The sequence below is a fragment of the Cyprinus carpio genome, chromosome B10, assembly GCF_018340385.1.
Source record: "Cyprinus carpio isolate SPL01 chromosome B10, ASM1834038v1, whole genome shotgun sequence".
Taxonomy (NCBI): domain Eukaryota; kingdom Metazoa; phylum Chordata; class Actinopteri; order Cypriniformes; family Cyprinidae; genus Cyprinus; species Cyprinus carpio.
Genome location: NC_056606.1, coordinates 11,208,319 through 11,233,321, shown reverse-complemented (window position 1 = coordinate 11,233,321; position 25,003 = coordinate 11,208,319). Strand labels below are relative to the sequence as shown.

Below are 25,003 nucleotides of genomic sequence, written 5' to 3'. Positions count from 1 at the left end.
ACGCTGCCACAAATCACGTGAGTCGCAAACTCGCAACTTTGTGGGCGTATCTCCGCAAAGTGGGTGTTGTAAACTCGGCTCTGAAAAAATAGTCTGCAATAGGAGTGCAAATGTAATGTAATGTAATAAGTTTCGCCCTTTCGAACCTCAGTTTTCAGAGTTTCAAAACTTTTTTTCACCTGTTCGCACATCAGTTTTCAGATCACTATTTACAAGGTTTCAAATCTGGAAAACAAACTATACACTGGGAGAACAGTGACAAATTCGAAACTCTGAAAAAGATGATTGCACAACACCGTAAAAAAAGAGTGTTGCACTTCTGAAGAAGGAAAACTCAAAAACAAAATTATGTTTGCAGAGATTTTTTTATTTTTTACCACTTTGCAAGCCTGCAAAACTCTGTTTTCAGAGTTTCAAAACTTTTTTTCACACATTCGCATTCCAGTTTTCAGATCACCATTTACAAGGTTTCAAACCTGGAAAACAAACTAATACAGTGGGAGAACACTGACAAATTTGAAAATCAGAAAAATTCTTTGCGCAACACCGTAAAAAAAAAAATGTTGCAGTCCTGAAGAAGGAAATCTCAAAAACAACGTAATGTTTGCAGAGATATTTTTATTTTTTTACATTTTGCAAGCTTGCAAATCTTATTTTTCGATCTTGCAAAACTTTTTTTTTGTAAGATTTTGAGCTTTCGAACACTTAGTTTCAACCTTTCAGAACTTTATTTTCAGTTTTGAATCATGCCAGGATAATAACACCATAGCTGTTTGATTGGTGAGCGCGCTGTGCTTTTTCCATTCATTCATGTATCATTTCGTAGCCTAAGGTTTAAATCATTGCCTTTTAAATATATACAAATAATAGACCGTATATGATGTATTATTATAGGTGATATTACTCTTGCCAAGCTCTGATTTCTGAGAGATGCACGGAGAGGCAACACAAATGCGGTGTTTGATTTGCGCTCTTTTCGTTCATAAAGTTTATATTCATTCACTTCATGCACTCATTATTGCGTGACTTTAGAGGTCTGTGTATAATATTGCGCTGATCCCCTGGCTCAACTGTTATCTAGCAAACAGCACATTGTGCCAGCCTCAGCCGAATATTCAGGCAGAATTATTCCTTATCCGATATTCGTTTTTTTAAGCCATTATCCGTGCCATTCCAAATAAGGTATTCGGCTTCGGGCACGCCCCTAATTATTAAATTACATATTTTAGTTTTACATGTAACAGAGATAAAGTGATAGAAAGTAACACCTACACGCAATATTGTAATCCTATAATTTGTGTTGTAGGCAAACTGTGCATGCATTATGGTTAATGCACGCTCGAGTAGTCGATTGTTTCTGACAGCGCCGACTAGTGGTTAAAGTAGCCGATCACTCGACTACTCGACTAGTCTGTGTAACCCCTAATATATAATATATATATATATATATATATATATATATATATATATATATATATATATATATATATAAAAATATATATATATATATATATATATATATATATATATATATATATATATATATATATATATATATATATATATATGTGTGTATATGTGTATATGTATATATGTATATGTATTTAATTTAAGCAAATTTAATTTATAATGGTGATTATTATTATTATTATTATTTTATATTATTAAAAGCTTTTTGAATCAACTTTTTTTTCCTCTCTCTTACCACAGTACAATACTTGTTAACAGCAATATTGTTTGTCTTCTAGTTATAATATTGATACTGTGAATTATTTTAACATTTACAAATAATTGGCAACTGATATATAACTGATACAGTGAGTATTTTGATGTTCGTGAATTTGCCCCATTCACTTCCATTGAAAGTGTCTCGCTTTTTCTTTTGGAGGAAATTACAATATTATGCCACTAAACCCAGTATATTAAAATTCAGACCCATGTTAAAATTATCCTGTTTTAGTAACGCCATTTGCCATTTTCTCAGACAAAGTTTTTCTCTTTTCTAATGTAAGTCTATGAAAGATTAGAAACAGTTTAATTCTGAGAAATAAGAATCAGTTCCTAGAAAATGGCTGCAAATAAACAGGATACACATTTGCCCACTGCAGATGCACATTTAAGAGATATTTTTACCAAATTAATAATTAATTGAAATTGTTTTAAAATCGTATCTTATAAATCCATTACAGTTTACAAAACAATCATCCTGGCAACAAGATGAACGTTACAACAATTTTGCAGCAGTCTTTTTCAATACAGGTGATAAGTGGCAATAATTATTGATCTTCGATCAGGAGTGTTCAGTCCTGCTCCTGCTGAATCACCATCCTGAAAAGTGCAGCTTCAACACACCTGCCAGGAAACTAGTCATAAAAATTTTATATCAAAAATCAAATATCAAAGACACAATGTGACGCTTCAGAAACAAAATTGGACACGCCTGCTTTAAATGATAATCATTAGTTATGAAAGTTTCACACTTAGACTTGGATCACACACAAACACACACACACACACAAAAAAAAAAAAATAAAAAAAAAAATACAAAAATCCTAGTACTGTAGGAGAGGTAAAATACTCTTCTCACAGATCCATTGATAAGCATCATTACATTTAACATCATGCCATCCTAATAAATTAGGGTGAGCTTTTAAATAAGTCACAGCACAGTTCTCTTTTGTTCCTCCTCCTGGCTCTTTTATTCCTCCACTGGATACCCAGAACCTGAAAGTACAGATCAGCATTAGATGTTCAGTGCTGCTTTCTGTGTGATATGATATTGACTGTGGGAATCAGTTATTAGATAATAATCAATTCAGTTCAGTGATTTCTCACCCAGAGGTCAGTGTGCTGCCATCAACCCATTTCCATCTGTCCTCCACATCACTATCAGTCACACCAATCCAGAATTCTCTATTAACAGTATTGTTCTTAACAAAATCCTAAACAGATACACCAATCACATGTTTATATCATAAATCGACAATATACACATTTCATCTGACCATCTCTCACTTAGCAGCTAAACACCACAAACACACACAGTATCTTTCACTCACTTGTTCCTCACTGCTGTTTATGATGATCAGATCTGCTCCTTTCTTCAAACAGTCTTGTCTGCTCTCAGTCCAGCTCTTTGTCTCATTGGACATATAGTAAAAACTGGATTGATAGTAAAACCATTTATCTGTAAACAACAAGGTCAAGTAATTTTTCCCATTTACTCAATGACTGTACTGTATAGTGTACACTAAGAGTTACTGAGAACACAACCAAAGTATATAGAATGAATAAACTTACCATCTTTACCAAGAATTGAAAGCTGATTTATTAGCTGGTCGGTCTTGTTCAACAGATTTTTATTCTTTATTATTAGCTTATCTCTTTCTTCTGTGAGGTTTGTGATCTTGGTTAGTAGCTGATCTCTTTCTTCTGTGAGGTTAGTAATCATGGTTAGGAGCTGGTCTCTTTCTTCTGTGAGGTTGGTGATCTTGGTTAGTAGCTGGTCTCCTTCTTCTGTGAGGTTGTTGATCTTGGTTAGTAGCTCATCTCCCTCTTGTGTGTAGTTTGTGTTGTTTGTATAGACGTGGACACACAGCACTATGACTGCAGTCAGCAGAAGAACACACAGCAGAACCAAACACACTACAGCTGCTCTGGAGCTTCTGCTCTTCACTGAATCACTTCCTGAAGATGACAGACATGAAGAAATGTTTCTGAATTTCTACATACAGTATTGAAAGTGTGTTTGTATTTGTTCTGTGTGCTGAGTTTGTGTTCTCTTCTCTGTCCTTCCCCTGTGTTCCATCAGTGTTTGTATTGTCATACACAGACTGAGATGTTTTTGTTGGTTTTGTAAATGGGGGGAGCTGTCTTTGTGTGTTTCTACTTTGTGCCTGTCTGCTTTTTGAGATTTCAGTAGGTGAGGCCAATGTGGGGCAAATTATGTCAAAGTATAAGAGCATGTGACATCCTATTCATTCATGCCAGTTAACGTGCATAATTATGTTTATGTGTTGTGGCGATATGATTAAATGTAGTGGCTAAGTTGAGAGAAAAGTCACCTGACTTAAACCAGTTAACTTAAAAATGGATTCAAATTCAACTTAACTGGTGTTCAAAATCTGTGTTCCTTATTTGAATGTTTGTTTAAAATGGCGGCTTCTTCCAAATGCTATTTCCAGAGTCGCTGAGAAAAGTAAAACGAGACTGTTCTGAGGTCAGTGTGTAAAGTCTGTTCTGCATCTGCGGCTTTGTATCTTCAGGACCTTGCTTCTGATATCTGTGAGCTTTCAGAAACAACACCAGTTCAACTTCTCACACTCTGTGGCATTAGTTCATTGACCAACTTCCTGATTATGACCGACAGGGTAGTAAATGAACTTTCATTCTGTTGTTCTTTCTCATACAGTTCTCACGCAGTTATGAGGAAATATATATTGTTATATAGCACTTTATACATCACACTATTTTCATATAAGAATTGTGTAAATATGCAAACAATAAAATGAAATAAAATGTGTTCAGCTTTATGCAAACCCATGCATTAACTCTACAATGTGAAATTAACTAATTTGGTGTTTCAATAAAGCTACTACATGTGAAAATGTAGTGCAGTTTTGTCTTGATTGCTATATAGTTTTTATATGTACAAGTATCACCCGTACATGGGCCATGTATTTTGCAGTATATTGAAAAATATAAGCACTAATTTCCAGTAATGTGGAAATGTATTATTTAATATTGCATCATATTTTCCAGTATATCCCCATATATTTTTGTAGTGTAAGCGGCACTTCAAATGTGTTCATTGTTGTCAGTATACAGTTCAGTTATAAATATATAACTCATTCTAGTTATCATATTTATGGCCTTCCTGAGCATGCTCATTCATGAGGAACACTCAAGTTTGTGAAATACGCAAACAATTGGTTATTTTCTTATTATAACTTTATCTTATATAAAGTTTTATAACTTTAACTTAAAAGTCCTATTATAGGATCAGAAGATCAGACAGCAAACACACTGGAGCTGCTCTGAAGCTTCACACAATCACTTCCTGAACACCACAGACATGATGTTAAATGACTGAGCGTGCAAACTGTGACATTTAATCAAAGAAATGAACCTGTAGGCTGAAGTAGTTTGTGGGTGTTTGTCTTGGTCTTGAAATCATAATCTCTCACATGATCTGCACTCTCGTAGATATCCACGGTCATCTCCATTCTCTCTCTCTCCATTCCCTCAGTCTCTGTCCCGAAGGCATCGTCATAAATATCATCAGACATGTTTGCTCTTCAACAGTCTAACATTAAACTGTTTAGTTCCTTGTTCCTGTATAGATGTGTTTAAGTAGTCAGCACTTAACTTCTTTTAACACCAGTGAGAAGCAAAGTTGTAGTCAATGTGTGAAAACTAAAAGGGGACAGACACTTCAGTTTAGAACCATCTATAAACATCTATAAAAAGTACTAGTGATTTCTAGCAATATATTAATTTTAATCTATAATTATTCTGAAAACAATTTGTCTCACTTTACCACTATATTGTGTGTGTAAATCTTATCATATCAAATCTTGTGTATAGTAGCAATAGTAACACTGAAGAATTTAAAGGACGTTCATAAGCATTTCTCTGTAGGTCATCACCATCATGAGTGACCAAACTGTTCTCATTTGCTAAATGTTTAGAAGAAAACACAGCAGCTTCAAACCCAATGTTTGTAGTGGTGCCTGAAACTATAGTGTACATTATCAAGTGCACTAGTTTACAACCAATACTGAATATATAATTTGAATGAATGATTTGATGATAACATCTTGTCTGTCTTATCTAAAAATATCTTGGCAAAATTCACTTGTTAAGTGCAGAAAAATAGCAATTTATTGCAGCAGGCAGAAAACTGTCTTTCTCTTGTCACTGTGTCACCTTGCTGCGGAGGTGCTTTCTCTTAACACCACAAAAACAGTTAACCTATCAAAATAAACCACATAACATATATAATAAAGGTGTATTAATGCACATTTCCCACCTGTCCTGTGTAAACTACGGCACGCAAAGTTTTCTTTTACTAAAGAAGTTACTAAAGAGGAGGAGTCAGATGACAGTCTGTTATGTGCACAGGTGTGCGTACATTTGCGCTGCGCTCGCTTTTCTAAATGAACCACTAGGTACATTATTCATGCTATCTACCTGTAAACATACAAGGGGTAATGAAAAGTTCAGAAATTATGCCCATGATAAACAATGGAAAACTGTCCTCTTCAGGGTAACAGTAGTCTGTTTGTGTAATGTTTTGTGTAATGTGTCTGTTAGTGTAATGATACAGTATAGCGCCCCGACAGACACTCGTTAAACCCGTGAAGTGAAAGTGAAACCCATCTCACTTTAAACAAGTTTTCCTCAAAATTCCATTCCTGAAAGTCATAGCCATCAGCCACCCTCAGTCACATCATGGGCTTGAACCCAGCTTTCATATGGTATCAAATCCTAAAAAAACACACACACACACACACACACATATATACAAAAACACATCACACACACACACACACACACACACACACACACACACACACACACACACACACACACACACACACATATATATATATATATATATAAACACACAGAACTTGTTGTCGATGCTGCCCTGTGACTTTTATTAATAAAATAGTCTAGATACTAGATCGCTACATTATATTCCTCAGCAACGAGGTGTTAAAATCACTGTATTTGAAGTGACAAAACATAGTTTCATTGTTTGTAGAGAGATGCGCAGAAGCAGGTAACGCACAATTAATTCAAATAATAATTCAATAAATAATTCACTAATTAATTCAAATAAATGCTTCAGTTTATTTAAATAAATGTGATCTTACCACACTATTTAATCTCTGTGTCTGATTTGAAGCTAGAGCTAATAAGCTGTAACTGATGAAAAATTCCCATTCTTGTTACCCTTCCGGTCAAATATTGCGCTGCAAATATCATTAACAGCTTTAACTTGTCAATGCTGGCAAATGACCATGGTATAAGCAGGATAATGCACGGCTAGCTGTGCATAAAACAATTTTAATGCACAACATGGAGGCCAAGAACAACCTGATGCAAAGTGCATTAAAACTGTTTAATGGACAGCTAGCCGTGCATACAACAGTTCTTTCTGGTTCTCGAATCTGATTGGCTGATAAGAGTGTTGATATTAAAGTCCGAACAGAATAGAACAGCCGTTTCACCGTTTGTAACACTCCACATGCTGAAGTTGCTGTATTGGACATAACAAGCTTGCTCGGTAGCTCAGCCGGCACGGAATTAGATTTAGGATGCGGAATCCTTGGGTATGAATCCCGTCGAAAACATGACTCACGATGAAAGAGCTGAAAGATGAAAGATCGAAGAACAAGCTAAAACGGCAAACTTGTGATTGTGTTTTTACATCACACATTCGCTTTTGTTCATACTTCATACTTTTGTTCATATTGTTCATACATATATTATTTATTTATTTATTTATTTTTTCTTAATTTGAATTAGTTCATTAGTTTGGCATTTGTTTGTTTGATTGTTTTAGTAACTTACAAACTGAACATTCTGCTAATGCTGAATGTTGTTCCTGTTTTGGTCTGTATAGACCGACGGCTGAGCTTTTGTATTCTGTTTTTAACAACAGTTAGAACTAAACGGAAGGGGATGTGTGAACATTCAGCGCATGTGTGACAAAGAGCACATCTGTTTGTTAGCAATAAAGCAATATTTATTTTTATACTTTATAATCACAAAGAAAACCATTCATTTTATGTTACTGCTGTATATAGTGTATGTCAGTTTATGTTTGAGGGCCTGGTCTGCAGACAAACTTGTTTCTTGGACCTAAGTGGACCTATGAAGACCTCTAATCTCTAACCACCTGTAACTTCTAGCAGATAGTTTACTCAAAGAATAGTGTATACGACAAGTTACTGAGACCACAACCAAACAACACAGAATGAAGAAACTTATCCTTTTTACAAAGAACTGAAAGTTGATATATTATCTGGTCTCTCTCGTTCAACAGATTTCCGTTATTTATTATTAGCTCATCTTTTTGGTCATGTTAGTTAGTAGCTGGTCTCTTTCTTCTCTGAGGTTGTTAATCTGGGTTAGTAGCTCATCTGTCTTCTGAGAGGTTGGTGATCTTGGTAAGTAGCTGATATCTGTCTTGTGTGTAGTTTGTGTTGTTTGTATAGATGTGGACACACAGCACTATGACTGCAGTCAGCAGAAGAACACACAGCAGAACCAAACACACTACAGCTGCTCTAGAGCTTCTGATATTCACTGAATCACTTCCTGAAGATGACAGATATGATGAAGATAAATGTTTCTTAATTATAAAATACAATGGGCCCTATTTTAACGATCTAAGCGCAAAGTGTAAAGCGCACAGCGCAGGTGCACTCAGGGCGTGTCCAAATCCACTTTTGCTATTTTAACAACGGAAAAACGGTTGGCACGCCCGGGCGCATGGTCTAAACGGTTGTCCCTATTCTCTTAATGAGTAATGGGTGTTTTTTGGGCGTAACGTGCAATAAACCAATCAGAGTCTCATCTTCCATTCCCTTTAAGAGCCAGTTGCGCTCGTGCCATGACAGATTTACTATTTACACAGCAGAATTTGGCAAGCGCAAAGACAGAACGCGTCTCCGAGATGAAACGGAGCTGCTCGTGTGCGAGCAAATAGATTCTAATTCTAATACATGCGATGACTATCCATTATGACATGTAGTTATTTTTATATTTAATTAGCCTACAAAAAATTCTTATGCATTGCAATCCTTTAATTTTTAATATTTGGCATGTTTGTGTGCTGCTGTGTGTCCCTGTGTTTAATAAGCAGCGTGTACGCGCGTTGTGGACCTGCCTATACTAACACGCTCTTTAAATAACAAAGAGACCAGGTTTGAGTTGATCTATGGCGCAGTCTATTTTCAGCTCCTTAAAATAGCAATGCACCAGCAATGCGCCTGAACACACCTATTTTTTTAGACCAGCACACCCATGGGCGCACAAATGGGCGCAAATGCATTTGCTAATTAAACGACGTGGCACTGGACAGGAAAATGCCAACGGTGCCGGACTGAAACTAGAAAACACTCTTGGGCTGCGCCTTGCGTCGCATTGTGCCGGGTGTATGATAGGGCCCAATGTTTTGAATTTCTAAAATTCGCAACTTCATTGAAATGGTATGAATCTTGGTGTCTTTTGCAGCACTTGCTATGTACACACATAAAAAAAAAAAAACCTGTACTTGATTTGAAAAAGTAAAATGTTCAATAAAAAATAAAAATACTACTAATAAATCAATATAAATAAATAAATAAATAGCCGCCATAGCAATTGTATGTGTGTGTGTGCGTGTCATCTACAATTCAGTGAAAGGGTGAGACTCTGAAACATCAAGAGTGTAAAGTAGACACACATACACATATCCTTGTTTAAACTATTTTTTGGGGTCCTAATGTCCCCACAAAGATAGAAAAAAAAAAAAAAAAAAATAAAAAAAAATATTTTGGGGTCTTTTAATTAGACAGCAGCAAAAGACCACAGCAGGAGCCACTCCTGTCAGCTAAGTATAGGAAACTGAGGCTACAGTTTGCACAGGCTTACCAAAACTTGACCATAGAAGATTGGAAAAAGGTTGCATGGTCATTTTCTTGGCATATTTTGGGCCCCTTTGAGCATTGTTTAAATGCCACAGTCTACCTAAGTATTGTTACTGATCATGTCAATCCCTTTATGACCACAATGTGCCTATCTTGTGATACTACTTTCAGCCAGATAACATGCCATGTCAAAAAGCTCTAATCAGCTTAAACTGGTTTCTTGAACATGACAATGAGTTAACTACTTAAATGGCCTTCACAAACACCAGATCTCAGTCCAATAGAGCACCTTTGGGATGTGCTGGAACGGGACATTTGTATCATGGATGTGCAGCTGACAAATCTGCATGATCCTGTCATGTCAATATTAACCAAAATCTCTGAGGAATGTTTCTAGCACCTTATTGAATCTATGCCATGATGAATTAAGGCAGTTCTGAAGGCAAAAGGGGGTGCAACCTGGTACTGACAAGGTATCTAATAAAGTGCGTTGGTGAGTGTATATGTATATAGTGATTGAGTGAGTTGTTATGGTGAATCACATGTTCTCTGATTATAAAATAAGGACAAATTGAGAAATATTACACACAAGAGCTTGCATTGACAAATTAGTGCAATTTTTTTATTTGCTTTAATATCATCTCATTTTTCAATGAATATTATTAAAATGAGCATCAAACATTCATTAAAAATAATAATAACACTAGCCCTAACTCTTCTTACTGTTTTGCACATTACAGCAAATCTATTTGGTTACTGCTTTACTTTGGATGAACAGATTTGATGTAACAGCTTTGTTAAACCTCTTAATTCCTCTCACAAATCCATACAAAGGTATAATTACATGGAAAATCAGCCCAGCTATACTGAGATACAGCACAGTCCTCATCTCCAACTTTGCCATTGGGCTCATTGGGATTCCAGATCCTACAACAACAGATCATCAGTAAAACAGCTCAAGTTTATTTGTCATATATATGGCTCAAGTGAATAAATAGGTTTAGAAGTTAATGCATGAATGCATTAATATTGCTTGAAAAGAGGTTATGATTTAAATTATCTATACTTTTTCATACACATCAGTGTGACTGAGAATTGAGACCAAGCTGCTCACCTAGTGGTCAGCGTGCTGCCATCAACCCACTTCCAGACCCCTTCGTTATCACTGTCAGTCAGACCAATCCACACAATGTTTGCACTAGTCATGTTGACAATAAATTCCTAGAATGAAATATTATACATTTAGACCAAGCATTATTTAGCACTGATTCAAACACAATCTCTCACTCACTTGTTCCTCTTTGTTGTTTATGATGACCAGATCTGCTCCTCTCTGCAAACAGTCTCGTCTGCTGTCAGTCCAGTTCTTCCACTCAGAGGAAATGTAGTAGGAACTGTGCTTGTATGTTATCCATTTAGGGTTGTCAGAGCACTGATCTGTTCAAGGAATAGTTCACACACAAAAAAAAAATAATAATTTTGCTGAATATTTACTTACCCTCAGGCTGTTCAAGATGTAGGTGAGTTTGTTTCTTCATCAGAACAGATTTGGAGAAATTAAGCAATCTGGCTCCTCTACAGTGAATGGGTGCCATCAGAATGAATGCTCATAAAAACATGCAAGTAATCAACATAAATTAATATGCTGCATATTTATATGGAACAGATCCATTGTTAAGGGATTTTAACCTTTAAACTCTCATTACTGGCCATAATAACACTTCCTTCAGGGAAAAAGTCTGTCCCTGGTTGTTCTCTCACATCAAAACCCATCGACGTATTTGTTTAGAACTGTTTTGGACTGTGTTTTTTTGTTTGTTTGTTTGTTTGTTTTTTAGTTTTTTTCGTTTGTATGTAAACAGTGCTTGATCTGTGCATATGCATATTTTTCTTTTTTATTCCCCTTTTTTATGATGATGGATTTGTTTATAACTGGAGTCATCTGGGTTACTTGTCGATTATTGTGATGTTTTTATCAGCTTTTTAGCATTTTATTTTATTTTTTCTCACTGTTTGAGTAAGTGATGCTAAGTTTCTCCAAATCTGTTTTGATGAAGAAACAAATTAATCTTGGATGGCCTGAGGCTGAGTAAATTTTCAGCAATTTTTTTAATTTTCATATTCTGGTTTTCGGATCTAAGTGGACCTATGTAGACCTCTACACCCAACCACCTGTGACTTATTGCAGATAGTTTACTCAAAGATAGTGTACACTAAAAGTTACTGAGACCACAACCAAACTACATAAAATGAAGAAACGTACCTTTGCCAAAAACTGGTAGGTGGTCTGTCTTGTTCAACAGATTTCCTTTCCCTGTTGTTAGCTGATCTTTCTCTTGTGTGCAGTTTGAGTTGTTTGTATAGATGTGGACACACAGCACTATGACTGCAGTCATCTGAAGAACACACAGCAGAACCAAACACACTACAGCTGCTCTGGAGCTTCTGACCTTCACTGAAATGAAGATGACATGTATGAAGATAAATGTTTCTTAAACTCTCTTATGACTAAAATATGTCTGTTAGGACGCTTTCACACTGGACAGATTTGTTGTGGTCCAAATTCAAATACGATTGTTCCCAACAGTGCTTAAAATTTTTTTATCAATTCACTCCGAGTAGAATCTGTATTTTAGCTTTTAGCATCATTTATGTTTTATTATCGTTCTGAAACCGGTTTAAGTAGAAAAAATACTTTTCTTTGACAATTACTTTTTCTTTATACAATAATAATAATAATAATAATAATAATAATAATAATAATAAAAAACATAAAGAGGTTCTTGATCTGCTAGCCTATCTTGCCTTAGTCATAGCCAATACAACATAATATAAAATTGCGTTTTGATATAAAAAAAAAAAAACATAAATTGCATAGGCTGTACGTCACATTTGGAAATAATGTACTGTAGGCTAAAATACTGGTAAAGCAAAAATGTTTACAAACGTTATAAACACAACTAGGCTATTAGTTCCCTTCTCTCAACAACAAATCTTCTAAAGTTAACAGTATTTAGGCTAGGCTATATAAACATAAAGCCAAAAATAAATTAGTTTAAAGTGAAACTAAAGCCTACCTCTCTCATTCTGCACAAATCCAAATGTTTCCATATTCGCGACATATCTAGATGCTAAAACATTATTTATTATGTATAAGCTTTGCAATTCACATGCATTTTCAACGTAAGACGTTATCCTTTACATAGGCTATATCAGCAGTGAGGCGGTGGTCACAGGTTGTACTACAGACTATTTAAATTGAGCAATGTAGATTTTTTATTCTTTCTTTAAATGTATTTTATTTTGCTAATGAACAGGGTGCAATATCACATTTGCAAAAAAACATATGTTGTGTATTGGTGTGAGGCGCTGATGTGATCATTGCATTGTTTTCCCAACTTTTACGTCGTAATTTCTGATTATACAAATGCTGATTGGTCATACAGATAGAAACAAGACATCATTCTTATTGATTTTGCAAAATAAATAAAACTGTAAAATAAATAAAACTGTAAAGCTTTTGCAAAATAAAGAAAACAGCTTTCTGCCTCGTTTTCCTTTCCGTGAACTTTGGATCGCGTCACAATGAACTGAAATCAGCACTTTTTTTTTTCTTTCGTTTTGTTAATCTCTTAATGATTACAGTGAAATATATTTTGTGTAGGCCTATATATTCCTTGTTATGTATATAGTTTTATTCTGTTTTCTCCATTTACACAAGCGCTGCAGGGGTGTGACACCTTGTGTGAATCTGTGTTCTAATGCACTATCACCCTACAAGTGAGCGCAGGGGTTTGACTCGTTGGGTATCAAGCTCACATTTGCATAGGCCGTACTACTTGAAATCGTGATTGGTTGACTGCAAAATTCAAATATTAAATCAAATGATAAAATAATGTTATAAACCGGTTAATGGACATTTTAAATTTTCTGGTTATGGTCCTGTCAAATAAAAGAGTTGATCTCAAGCCCCATGCATTTGCATTCATCTTGTCATAATTAAGGCACATATTTCTACTCTAGGTACTTGAGTTTGAGTTTGCTTTCACATTCACATAAATCATGCCAACCAAACTCAGGCCAGCTCCGTAGGATGTATGTATATAGGAAGTCTTAGGTTCAGTACCTTGGTGCACTCCCAGGTTTGCATGATAGCTTTCAGCAATTTTGTGTGCTATGCAAACCATGATTTGTTCAAACCTAAACTGCCGTTTGCCATTTTAATAAAATGAGTCTCAGTACCTGTATTTTGAGGTGTTCGGTGTCTCTGGATGTCCATGTACTCCTTGACATCTCTGCTGTTGATATCAATTTCTTCATATTCTTTTTCCATCCCATGTTTCCCAGAAATGTTTATATTGCCATAATAAGACATATTCAGTCTGCTGGAGTTAAGTGTGAGATTATTAGAAGTTGATGTTTCAAGTAGACTGGACCACTCTGAACTTCTGGTTTTTGGCTTTTATAAGGCACCACTGTGGTCATGTGATATCTTGTTCAGGTGCTGTTTGTTTGTTTTTTTTTTGTTTTTTTTCTGTGTATTTAGAGGAATGTAATTCATTTTGACAATATGGATGTTAGAGTCATCCTTAGGTGATTGTTAGTCACCTCTCTTTAGGTGATTCACCTTAAATGACTCTTATGGCAGATTTTTTCTTCTTCTGTGTATTCTGACCATTTTAATTGTCAATTTTAATCATAAAAAATGAAAAAAAAAAAAAAATGAAAATTTGCTGTCAAATTTGCTTTTTAATTTACTCACCCTCAGGCCATTCAAGATTTAGGATATAATATATAATTTTATTTTCACAAAGTGAGTGTCATTTTAAGCACAAAGGGTGGATTTTCTTCAGATGTAACTGTTGCAAGTTTAATTGTTTGCTTGTTCGTTTGTTCATTCATTCATACCTGGGTGTACCTTCACCATGTGATGTAGTTAAGATGTGTGAATGGAAATTACAGTGTTGTGATGGCAGAACTATTGGGCTGTAATTAATTAGTATTTTACTGCTTTGGAAGAAAAAAGTTAACATTGGTCTTTCCCTTGCAGATTTGACATACTGTATGCATTTGAAAACAAAATGTTTCAACACTTAATAGTTAATGTGTTGCAATAACCGATGCAGACAAGACAGACAGCCACATTAACCATAAGAACGTATGACTCAAGTAACGGGGTGGGGGGTGGTGGCGGGGTTGGTTAGTTCTTGACTAACTTCCTGATTATGATAGAGATGGTCAAATGAACCCAAATGAACCTCTGTGCTGTTGTTCTTCCTCATATTAAATCAGCATAGACAGACCAAATATGAGAGGAGGAATCAGGTTAGAGATTCTCCAGAAAACACATGGTTGGTTATTTTCTTTACCCTACAGTCCTGTATGATGAAAAAACATAAAGGTATCGTGCAAAACAGCATCATGTATGTTGTAAGCAGATCAGTCCAAAGTGTTAGAAAGTATGTACATGTGTGAAGTCTACCCTGTTTATATCAATTGCCCCACTTTTATCCTTTGTAGGGACAAGCGGAAATTGCAATATTATGCCACCAAGAATATTTCCTCAAACTTTTGTGACCCTTTGTTCAGGCCTGCATTTTTTTTCTCAGACAAGCTTTTGCTCTTTTTACTGTAAGTCTATGACTATTCATATGACTTACTTAGAGCTTAGTATATGACTTATTTAAAGCTTTCAATATAGTCAATAATATAGATGCACAATGGCAACAAGTATTTCTTTTTGATCAGGAGTGTTCAGTCTTGCTGCTGCAGCATCACCATCCTGTAGACTTCAGCTCTGATACACCTGCCTGGAAACTTCTACTGATCCTGAAGACCTTGAATTACTGGTTAAGTACTATCTAATCAATACCTTATCAAGACTATAACAATTAAAAAAACAAAAAAAAAAAAAAAAAAAAAATAAATAAAAAACCTAGGACAACATGTCTCATTTTCATTTAGTTTATGTTGTAGCATTAAAATAAAACACAGCAAAATTAACAAAACTTTAAAACAGAAATTGAATAATAAAAACTAATTCAAAATGTTAATTAAAACTATAATAGCACATCAAAGACATGAAAGTTTTGAAATGAAAACAGGAATATAAAAATAAAATCATATTAAAAATATTTATAAAACTATAATAGCATATCAGTAATACAAAAATAATTGTGGGTAGATCTACACTGAGTTTCAAAAGTGACACATCAGAAGCAGCAATGGACGGCTCTGCTTTAGATGATAATCATTCATTCTGAATGTTTTGTACTGTTATACTTAGTTTACAAAAGAAAGAAAGAAAGAAAGAAAGAAAGAAAGAAAGAAAAAGAAAGAAAGAAAGAGAAAGAAACACCCAAATAAAGAAAGAAACAAAACTAAATAATACACAACAAAAGGTAAAATACTCTTCTCACAGATCCATTGATAAGCATTATTACATTTAACATCAAGCCACCCTAATAAAGTAGGATGCTCTATTAAATAAGTCACAGCACAGTTCTCTTTTGTTCCTCCATTTGGCTCTTTAGATGCCCAGAACCTGAAAGTACAGATCAGCATTAGATGTTAAGTGCTGGTTTCTGTGATATGATACTGCCTGAGAGAATCATTTATTAGATAATAATCAGTTCAGTGATTTCTCACCCAGAGGTCAAGTTGCTGCCATCAACCCATTTCCAGCTGCCCTCCACATCAATGTCAGTCAAACCAATCCAGAATTCTCTATTAACAGTATTGTTCTTAACAAAATCCTAAACAGATAAACCAATTACATTTATATCATGAATCAACAATATACACATTTCATCTGACCATCTCTCACTTAGCAGCTAAACACCACAAACACACACTCACTTGTTCCTCACTGCTGTTTATGATGATCAGATCTGCTTCTTTCTTTAAACAGTCTTGTCTGCTCTCAGTCCAGTTCTTTGTCTCATTGGACATATAGTAAAAACTGAATTGATAGTAAATCCATTCATCTGTAAACAACAAATTCAACTATTAGTACTTTATTCCCATTTACTCTTCTTGGGTACCAAGATCTGTACCCAACCCAACTTGTTCACAATTGAGTCGCTTCTTACCCAAACCAACCCCCAGTCTGTCCCGATGACAATTTTATTGGAACCTGACAAGACCCAAATGTAAACGAGGTAAAAAGAGGTTTTCTTAATTTAAATTAGTTTATTAGTTTGGCATCAGCTGCATTTCGGTGGTTTTCTGTAATCAATATCTGGTGACAGTACATTGCTTTTCCGCTTTTGGCAAGTAATTCCAAGTAAATAAAGTAGACAATAATAACATTGTCGTAGAATTAATTATAAGTATTTGTTAAATGCCCTTAAATTAATAATGCAAAACTTGGCACATTTGAAAAGTACTTCCTTTATTTAACACTAGTTGCTTTTGGTTACTTGAACAACTATTTCTCAGATGCAGATGCATCACTCTCTGTTCCTCAATTAGTCTGCAAGTTCTGTAAGTTTTAAAACCTAGCTATACTGTCAACATAGACCGAATCTTTTCTACTCATTTTTTGTTTTATTTACTTTGTTATATCCTATTGGTTTATTAACAATAAAGTAATATTTGTTTTTATAATGAATAATTGCAAAGAAAACCAATCACGCTATATTGCTGCTGTATTTGTGTGTTATTTTATGTTTGAGGGCCTCGTCTACAGACACGTAGTGTTTTACTTGCAACAGACATTCATTTGTTTACATATCTTCCTCCCAAACTTATTTCTCACATTTATAATTATTATATTATGTACATACTGTATACTTGCGAGCTACTTGTTGAAAATGTTAAACTTTCTGTTTATCTATAATAACTGGGTGAAATGAGTTCTACTTGCAGGGTACAGTAAACAATCTGGCAAAACTGGGTTTTCTCAGGTTCATTCAGTAAAAGCACATTTATTTAAAAATAACTGGGACTTGAGTCTACTAATATCAGTCCCAACCCATACAAGGCACTCTTCCAAGTTTTGGACTCTCAGGTTTCAGGTTGCACCTTGGGTTTTTTATTTATTTATTTATTTGGTCTAAGTGGACTGTGAAGACCTCTACATTCAAACCACTTTAACTTCTAGCAGATAATTTACCTATATATAGTGCACACTAGAAGTTGCTGAGGCCATAATAAAATGAATTAACTTACCAACTGTACCAAGAATGGAAAGTTGATTAACTTGTAACGTCCAACAGATAGTTTATTCAATTAATTTATAATGTACACTACAATTTACTGAGACCACAACCAAACTAAATAGAATGAAATTAAAAAAAATGTAAAAAAATAAATAAATAAATAAATAATAAAATAAACCTACCCGTTTTACCAAGTTTGGAAAGTTGATTAATTAGCTCATTTTTTTTTTCTGTGAGTTTGGTGTAGTTTGTGCTCTTTGTATAGATGTGGACACACAGCACTATGACTGCAGTCAACAGAAGAACACACAGCAGAACCAAACACACTACAGCTGCTCTGTAGTTTCTGTTCTTCACAGAATCACTTCCTGAAGATGACAGACATTAGGATTTTTTTTTTTTTTTCATTTCAACAGATAGTACTGAAACTGTGTTTGTGTTGCTTGTTTTTCTTGGTGTGTCTGTCCATTTCCTGAGTTTCATCAGTGTTTGTAGTGCTATACAGGCTGAGACATTTTTGTTCACATGACCCTTAGTCATGTAAATGACAGATGATGTCGTTGTGTTTCTCTATTTTGTAGTTCTCTGCTTTCGACTAATTTTAATGTGTGAGAAGCAGATGTATTTTCAGTGAATCAGTTGATTCAGTTCATGAAACTGATCTGAATGATTTGTTCACAAACGGTACTGATCTGTTTCTTCAATTTAACTCAATGGCTCATTTGATTCAGTTGCAGCGGTTAACCGCTCACCAGAGAAGATTATCAGTGAATGACAACTTTAATTTAACCTGGTTGTTCACACAAAATTATTGTATGACTACAGAGGACTTGAAATACACCACTGAGTCAGGTGGTCATATTTTATTTTTCATTTCACTACATTTGTCATTTCTCTAACTTGAAACCTCAATTTCCCCTTGTTTTGAAATCTTCAAAACCTTATCACCTGTGTGCCACAGAAGCTGTTAATTGTAACAGCACTATGCTGGTAAAGTTGAAGCTGAAAACATTGTTTATGGTCTGTGGTTTCTCTGTTTCTCAACAAACACAAAGATACAGCAGCACTGAACATTTCTTTGAGGGCTCAGGTCCACCATGAGACAGTCATGAAAAACCACACTGATTCTGGGCGTTTCTTTAACAGACACTCAAATGCACCTGACCTCATATGAATGGCAATGGACTTGTGTTTAAGGTTATCAATGTGCAGTTCAGATAATAAAATTTATATATTTCAGATATCAGGTTATGACCATCCTAACTGGGTAAAGATTTTTTGCTATGTGTTGAGGAGGAGGACGAATTAGTGACTCTCCAAAAAATATACACAATTGGTTAGTTACTGTCTGTAACTTTAACTTAAAATCCTATAATATCAGAAGAACAGAGCAGCACCAAACATGCTGGAGCTGCTCTGGAGCTTCTGATCTTCACACAATTACTTCCTGAACACCACAGACATGATGTTAAATGACTGAACATGTGCAAACTGTGCTGATTTTATCAAAGAAATGACTGTGATTACCTGTACGCTGATGTGGTTGCTGTGTGTTTGTCTCTGTCCTGAAGTCATAAACTTTCACACAGTCTGTATTCTCATAGATAACCACCGTCATCTCCGTTCTGTTTGTCTTCATTCTCTCAGACTCAGCTCCGATCACATTGTAATAAATATCATCAGACATTCCTGCTTTGATGTTTTTGATGTTAGTGCCTTGTTCCTGTGTAAATGTGTTTAAGCAACCAGCACCTGCTTCTTTTTAAAGCTAGTGAGAACCAAACTTGTGGTCAATGCATGAAAACTAAATGATGTCAACATGAAATGGAAGTTGCAATATTATCTCCTTCCCTATTGTGATGTACTGTATGTCTAAGTGTAATTGCTTTATAGACATTTTACTTTTAAAACTATTACTTTTAAAACACACTATATTGTGTGTGTGGGGTAGATTAGATGTGTTTGTGGGTGTACATTTAATACCTTATAATATCAAAATGTGTGTACAGAATCTATAGAAGCACTGAAGAATTAAAAGGATGTTCATAAACATTCCTCTGTATGAGTTCTTCTCATTCGAAGAACATGGTTCAGCTGCAAGCACACTGTCCTCAGCCAGTAAGAGCTGGAAGTTATAGAGATATGGAGACACAACGCTCCTGTGTGAGTCCTTGTTTTTATTTATAACATGATAGTTCAGCAATATGATACAAGCGAGAGTACTGCTCTTCCTAATACGGTTGCAAATGTGATTGATTTTATACAGCAGTTCAATAAACATAAAGTTAATATTAAATGACATTTTAAACACAGCATTGTCAATAATGATGGTTTCGGTCTCTTTTGCCAATTAAAATAGTTCTAAACAAAGTAGAACAGTTGAGCTTCTTCAAGCAACACATTGCATTATTTTGTTTCATTTCTGAAAGAACAGTGTTTTGAACAAAACAGACTAATCTATTCACTGAGCCATTCATAAAAACAGTCACTTGCTTCATACCTGAATGAATCAGCTGTTTTGAACAAATCGGTTGAATAGATGATACAGTGACTCAATCATTAAGACCTCCTGCCACCTACTGGTGGTTTTGGGAAAACCTGGTCTGTTTTCATTTACATCTATCTATTTGTGAAAAAGTGGTTTTCATTTTGTAGATTTGAATTATGAATGAACAAAAGTGCATGGTATTGTGATACTACTTGGTATCATGATACTTCAGCTGCTATAGTGGGCCTGTTTGAGCATTGTTTTAATGCCACAGCCTACCTGAGTATTGTTACTGATCATGACAAACCCTTTATGACCACAGTTGACCATCTTCTGATGGCTACATCCATCTGGATACCACGCCATGTCAAACAGCTCTAATCAGCTCAAACTGGTTTCTTGAACATGACAATGAGTTAACTACTCAAATGGCCTTCACAAACACCAGGGGCCTGATGTCAAAATGGGCATGGAAACGTGTGTACGCAATTTCCACGAACATATCAGGATTTAATTTATTTATTTTTTTTAATAAACTAGTCATAATATGTGCGCACCGTACAGACACTCTAGACCATGCGTACGCACTCTTTTACTGGAGTGAGCGAAATTACGACACGAACAGAATGATTTTAAAGTCTGTTTTACATTTGACATACACATTTTGATTAAATATGACACTCTCAATGATGAAGTGAAGCACTGAAATTTCATGAAAATATCCAGAAATGACATTTTTATATGAATTTCAACAGAAATATTTGCAGCTGATGTGCTGCTTTTGAACATAGACGGTAATGACAGACATAAGGATGCACTCGTTGATCAAACAGTCCATTGGCTGGTTTGAACAGCTCTGAAGACAGTACTGTAGAACCTCTGCACGCACACAGAGACAGACAGTTGCCTAATGATAACCCCTTTCATGCTCTTCCCAATATTGTGACAAACACCACTGTATTTAAAAGATAGAATTTGAAGGAAACTGTAAGATATGTTTTATTTTCAAAATGTTTTGTTATTGACGCGGTTTACACTGCAAAAAATAAAAAATAAAAATAAAAATTAAGGCCTATCTCTTTCCATTAAAATATATAAATATTCTAAAATATGTTTACCTTACAGGCAAAATTGCATAAATTTGATTTGTTTAAAACAAATTAAAATACTGTTTGGCCAGTGGAAAAGAATGCTGAAAACTTTCTCTGAAATTTACTGTATTTTCAAGGACACTGAATAGCAATGTGATGTCTCAAAAAGCATTTATAGTCCATATCTCATATTTTCGTAATGTATTGCACCCTTAACTGCGTTAATCATGGTGTCACGTGGATGGGAATATGCATGGAAATGATATGTAGATGGCGTTATGCATAGTAAAACTAGGCGTTGTTAAACTCTATATATGGCTATTTCGCAGAGGAGACAGGGAGGAGATTCATGTACGCACAATCTTCCGCTGACTGGGTATTACAAAGGGAATTTTGCGCAGGTTCTGGCATACGCATGGTTTTATAAATCTGAAAATTTTTGTATGAACACAACCATATCTCAAACCAAAAGGAAGAAATCTACACAAAGTTTTATACATGTGGCCCCAGATCTCAGTCCAAAAGGGCACCTTTGGGATGTGCTGTAATGGGAGATTTGTAACATGGATGTGCAGCTCACAAATCTGCATGATGCGGTCATGTCATTATGGACCAAAAGCTCTGACGAATGTTTCCAGCACCTTACTGAATCTGTGTCATAAAGAATTAAGGCCGTTCTAAAGGCAAAAGAAAAAAACATTCGGTTTTCATTTCGATATGCACATTTTCATTAAATATTCCACTCTCATTCATGGAGATAAACACTGAAATTACATAAAGTCATTACGCATATGTTGAACCATAATTATATGAACTATTACAAATCAATAATCTAAATCCCTAATCACTTTTCCTGTGGCATGCAAATTACAAATAAAATAAATAATAATTAATATAAAATGCAGATCTCATGTTACAAGTTATGATTTTTTTTACTTAGTTTTTTTTTACTGAGAACAATGATCAATGATGCGCACTTTGATATTATGGCAGTCTGCTGGATTCGTTGGTCGAACAGTCCATTGTACGGTTTGAATAATATCTACTGTACAACCGCAGCTGCACGGAGGTGTTGTTGTCATGTAAAGGCATCTCCACAACATTATGAAAACACCACCGTATTTGAAGGATACAACTTAAAATAAAATTGGTAAGGTTTGCGTGTTTCCTTTTTAAAATACTTTGTTAGTGATGTGCCAATTCAGACAATTGTATTTACACTGCAATAAATATAGGCTTATCTGTTTCCACTAAAAATAGCAAAAATATGTTCACATTTTCAGCAAAACTGCATAAATTTGATTCGATTTGAATTGTTTAAAAACAATTGAAATACTATTTGGCTAGTGGAAAAAAAAAGAGGTCAAGTATATTCTAAAATATAGGCTATTTATCTGAGAACTAAACAGTTTTGTTTTTATGGATATTTTGATATATTTATTCTAAAACATAGTGGATGATTTTGACAATAAAATTTTATGTGGCACAAATGGCATTTAGTCCGTATCTCAAACGTCTTGTACCTTTGACAGTGTTAAACAAGGTGTCACGTGGATGGGAATATGCATGGAAATGATATGCAGATGAGCTTATGCATCGTGAAACTAGGCACTGTAAGCTCCATATATGGTTATTTCGGGGAGGAGACGGGGTGGAGATGCACGTATGCATAATCTTCCTCTGGCTGGGATTTATAAAGGGATTTTTGCACAGGTTCTGGTGTACACATGGTTTTATAAATCTGAAAACTTTTGTTCGTACGTACACTTTTAGGATGAAATCTACAGAGAGTTTTATACATGAGGCCCCAGAGTACCTTGTTAGTACCAGGTTGCACCCCTTTTGCCTTTTGAACTGCCTTAATTCTTTATGGCACAGATTCAATAAGGTGGTTTTTCAATCCATACAGTGTTATGGCTGTAATAAATACCTAGAATGAAATATTATACATTTAGACCACAAGCATTATTTAGCACTGATTCAAACACAATCTTTCACTCACTTGTTCCTCTTCATTGTTTATGATGACCAGATCTGCTCCTCTCTGCAAACAGTCTCGTCTGCTGTCAGTCCAGTTCTTCCACTCAGACGAAATGAAGTAGGAACTGTGCTTGTATGTTATCCATTTAGGATTGTCAGAGCACTGATCTGTTAAAGAAAAATGAATTTGCTGAAAATTAGATACCCTCAGGCCATCCAAGATGTAGATGCGTTTGTTTCTTCATCCGAACAAATTTTGGAGAGATTTACCATTACTTAAGTGGTTTAGACTTATTCTGATGGCACCCATTCACTGCAGAGGATCCATTGCTAAGCGAGTGATGTAATGCTAAGTTTGATAAAGAAACAAACTCATCTACTGTACATCTTGGATGGTGTGAAAGTGAGTACATTTTAAGAACATTTCAATTTGTGGGTATATTATTCATTTATTGTTGTTAAACATGAAAAATCAACTAATTTATTTTACTTTAATTTTCTGCTTTTTACTTGAAGGAGCACACTATAAATTGTTGTGGTTTTTGTTACACTATCTGAAAGACCAAAATCAGAAACAACAAATAAGAATGACCATGACAGGTGTAGATTTATTTTCCTACTTTATTTGTAGATTAAATTCATTCTCACATCTTTCTTTGTAACATGCTTGTTAGCTATGTTCTTAACCATGTTGCATAACCAGATAATGTATACTTTGTCAAAAATGGGAGAGAATACGCTTTCTGTGGATTTTCATTAAATGTTTTGTTTGAGAAAAAGCATAAAAATATTCACTTGCTATTTATTTTTTATTTTTTTTGAATGAGTTCATTAGTTTTGCAATATGCTGCATTTTTAGGCGGTTTTCTATAATCAATATCAGCAAGTATTGTAATTTCAAGGAGATAAACCTCACATAAGATGTATGTTCCTCCACAAATTACTAGGTCACTTTTTTTTCATTTTAATAACGATGATCTCCCTGCATTCATTCTCTTGAATGGCGTTTTTGTTTATTTATTTGTTTGTTTATTCATTCATACATTCTGTTTGTAACATTAATTAGAACCAAACAGAGGGAGTTGAAATGTCAGTCTCAACCCGCATCCGAGGCACTCATCAAAGTTTCGGACCTGAACCACTCGATTCGGACCTTGGGTTTTCTGATCTATGTGAACCCATGAAGACCTCTACACTCAACCACCAGTAGCTTATTATAAGTAGCAGAATGTTTACTCAAATAATATAGAGTGTACACTACACTATAATATGTAGTGTACAGTTACTGAGACCACAATCCAACTACATAAAATGAAGAAACTTTCCCTCTTTACCAAGAATTGAAAGTTGATTTATTAGCTGGTTTCTCTCATTTGACAGATTTCCATTCTGTATTGTTTGCATTTGTAATTAGAATGTTATGACAGTGATCTTAGTTAGTAGTCAGTGTATGAACAAACAGTAGTTTGTGTTGTTTGTATGGATGTGGACACACAGCACTATGACTGCAGGCAGCAGAAGAACACACAGCAGAGCCAAACACACTACAGCTCCTCTGCATCTTGTGATCTTATGAGTCATTTCCTGAAGATGACAGATATAAAGATAAATGTTCCTTGATTTCTACAGAAAATGCTC

At 34.9% G+C, this 25,003-nt stretch overlaps 3 protein-coding genes across 9 annotated transcripts in view; 1 reads left to right on the top strand and 2 right to left on the bottom strand.

Moving 5' to 3' along the window:
- LOC109079297 (CD209 antigen-like protein C) overlaps positions 1 to 19,711 on the bottom strand; it is a 42,057-nt gene extending 22,346 nt beyond the window's left edge. Inside the window, exons 1-5 of one of the 3 annotated variants that reach the window (XM_042732496.1) lie at positions 19,334 to 19,711; positions 3,301 to 3,687; positions 3,060 to 3,187; positions 2,836 to 2,942; positions 2,531 to 2,724 (exon numbers count right to left, since the gene is read on the bottom strand). In XM_042732496.1, the coding sequence (XP_042588430.1) occupies positions 2,553 to 2,724; positions 2,836 to 2,942; positions 3,060 to 3,187; positions 3,301 to 3,687; positions 19,334 to 19,493 (954 nt within the window). In that variant the 5' untranslated portion in view covers positions 19,494 to 19,711 and the 3' untranslated portion in view covers positions 2,531 to 2,552. Of the gene's footprint in view, positions 1 to 2,530; positions 2,725 to 2,835; positions 2,943 to 3,059; positions 3,188 to 3,300; positions 3,688 to 5,128; positions 5,367 to 19,333 lie in introns of those variants that run through there. The other 2 variants (XM_042732495.1, XM_042732497.1) reach the window with 2 other exon arrangements.
- The window catches only part of LOC122138691 (cell adhesion molecule 2-like), a 405,589-nt gene that overhangs the window by 244,597 nt on the left and 135,989 nt on the right, over positions 1 to 25,003 (top strand). The gene's annotated exons all lie outside the window — the stretch shown is intronic.
- Positions 10,319 to 14,124, bottom strand: LOC109073343 (C-type lectin domain family 4 member M-like). The gene is made up of 5 exons (XM_042732503.1): positions 13,887 to 14,124; positions 11,908 to 12,099; positions 10,936 to 11,081; positions 10,759 to 10,865; positions 10,319 to 10,571 (listed from the first exon to the last, which is right to left on the bottom strand). Exons 1-5 carry the CDS (start codon positions 14,017 to 14,019, stop codon positions 10,451 to 10,453), a joined length of 699 nt encoding a protein of 232 aa, XP_042588437.1. The 5' UTR covers positions 14,020 to 14,124; the 3' UTR covers positions 10,319 to 10,450.

Coding starts and splice junctions, on each gene's coding strand:
- LOC109073343 (XM_042732503.1), bottom strand. CDS start 14,019: ATGTCTTATTATGGCAATATAAACATTTCTGGGAAACATGGGATGGAA. Junction 11,082..11,907: donor CCTACCAGTTTTTGGCAAAG/GTACGTTTCTTC, acceptor TTCCTTGAACAG/ATCAGTGCTCTGACAACCCT. Junction 10,572..10,758: donor GGCAGCACGCTGACCACTAG/GTGAGCAGCTTG, acceptor CTGTTGTTGTAG/GATCTGGAATCCCAATGAGC.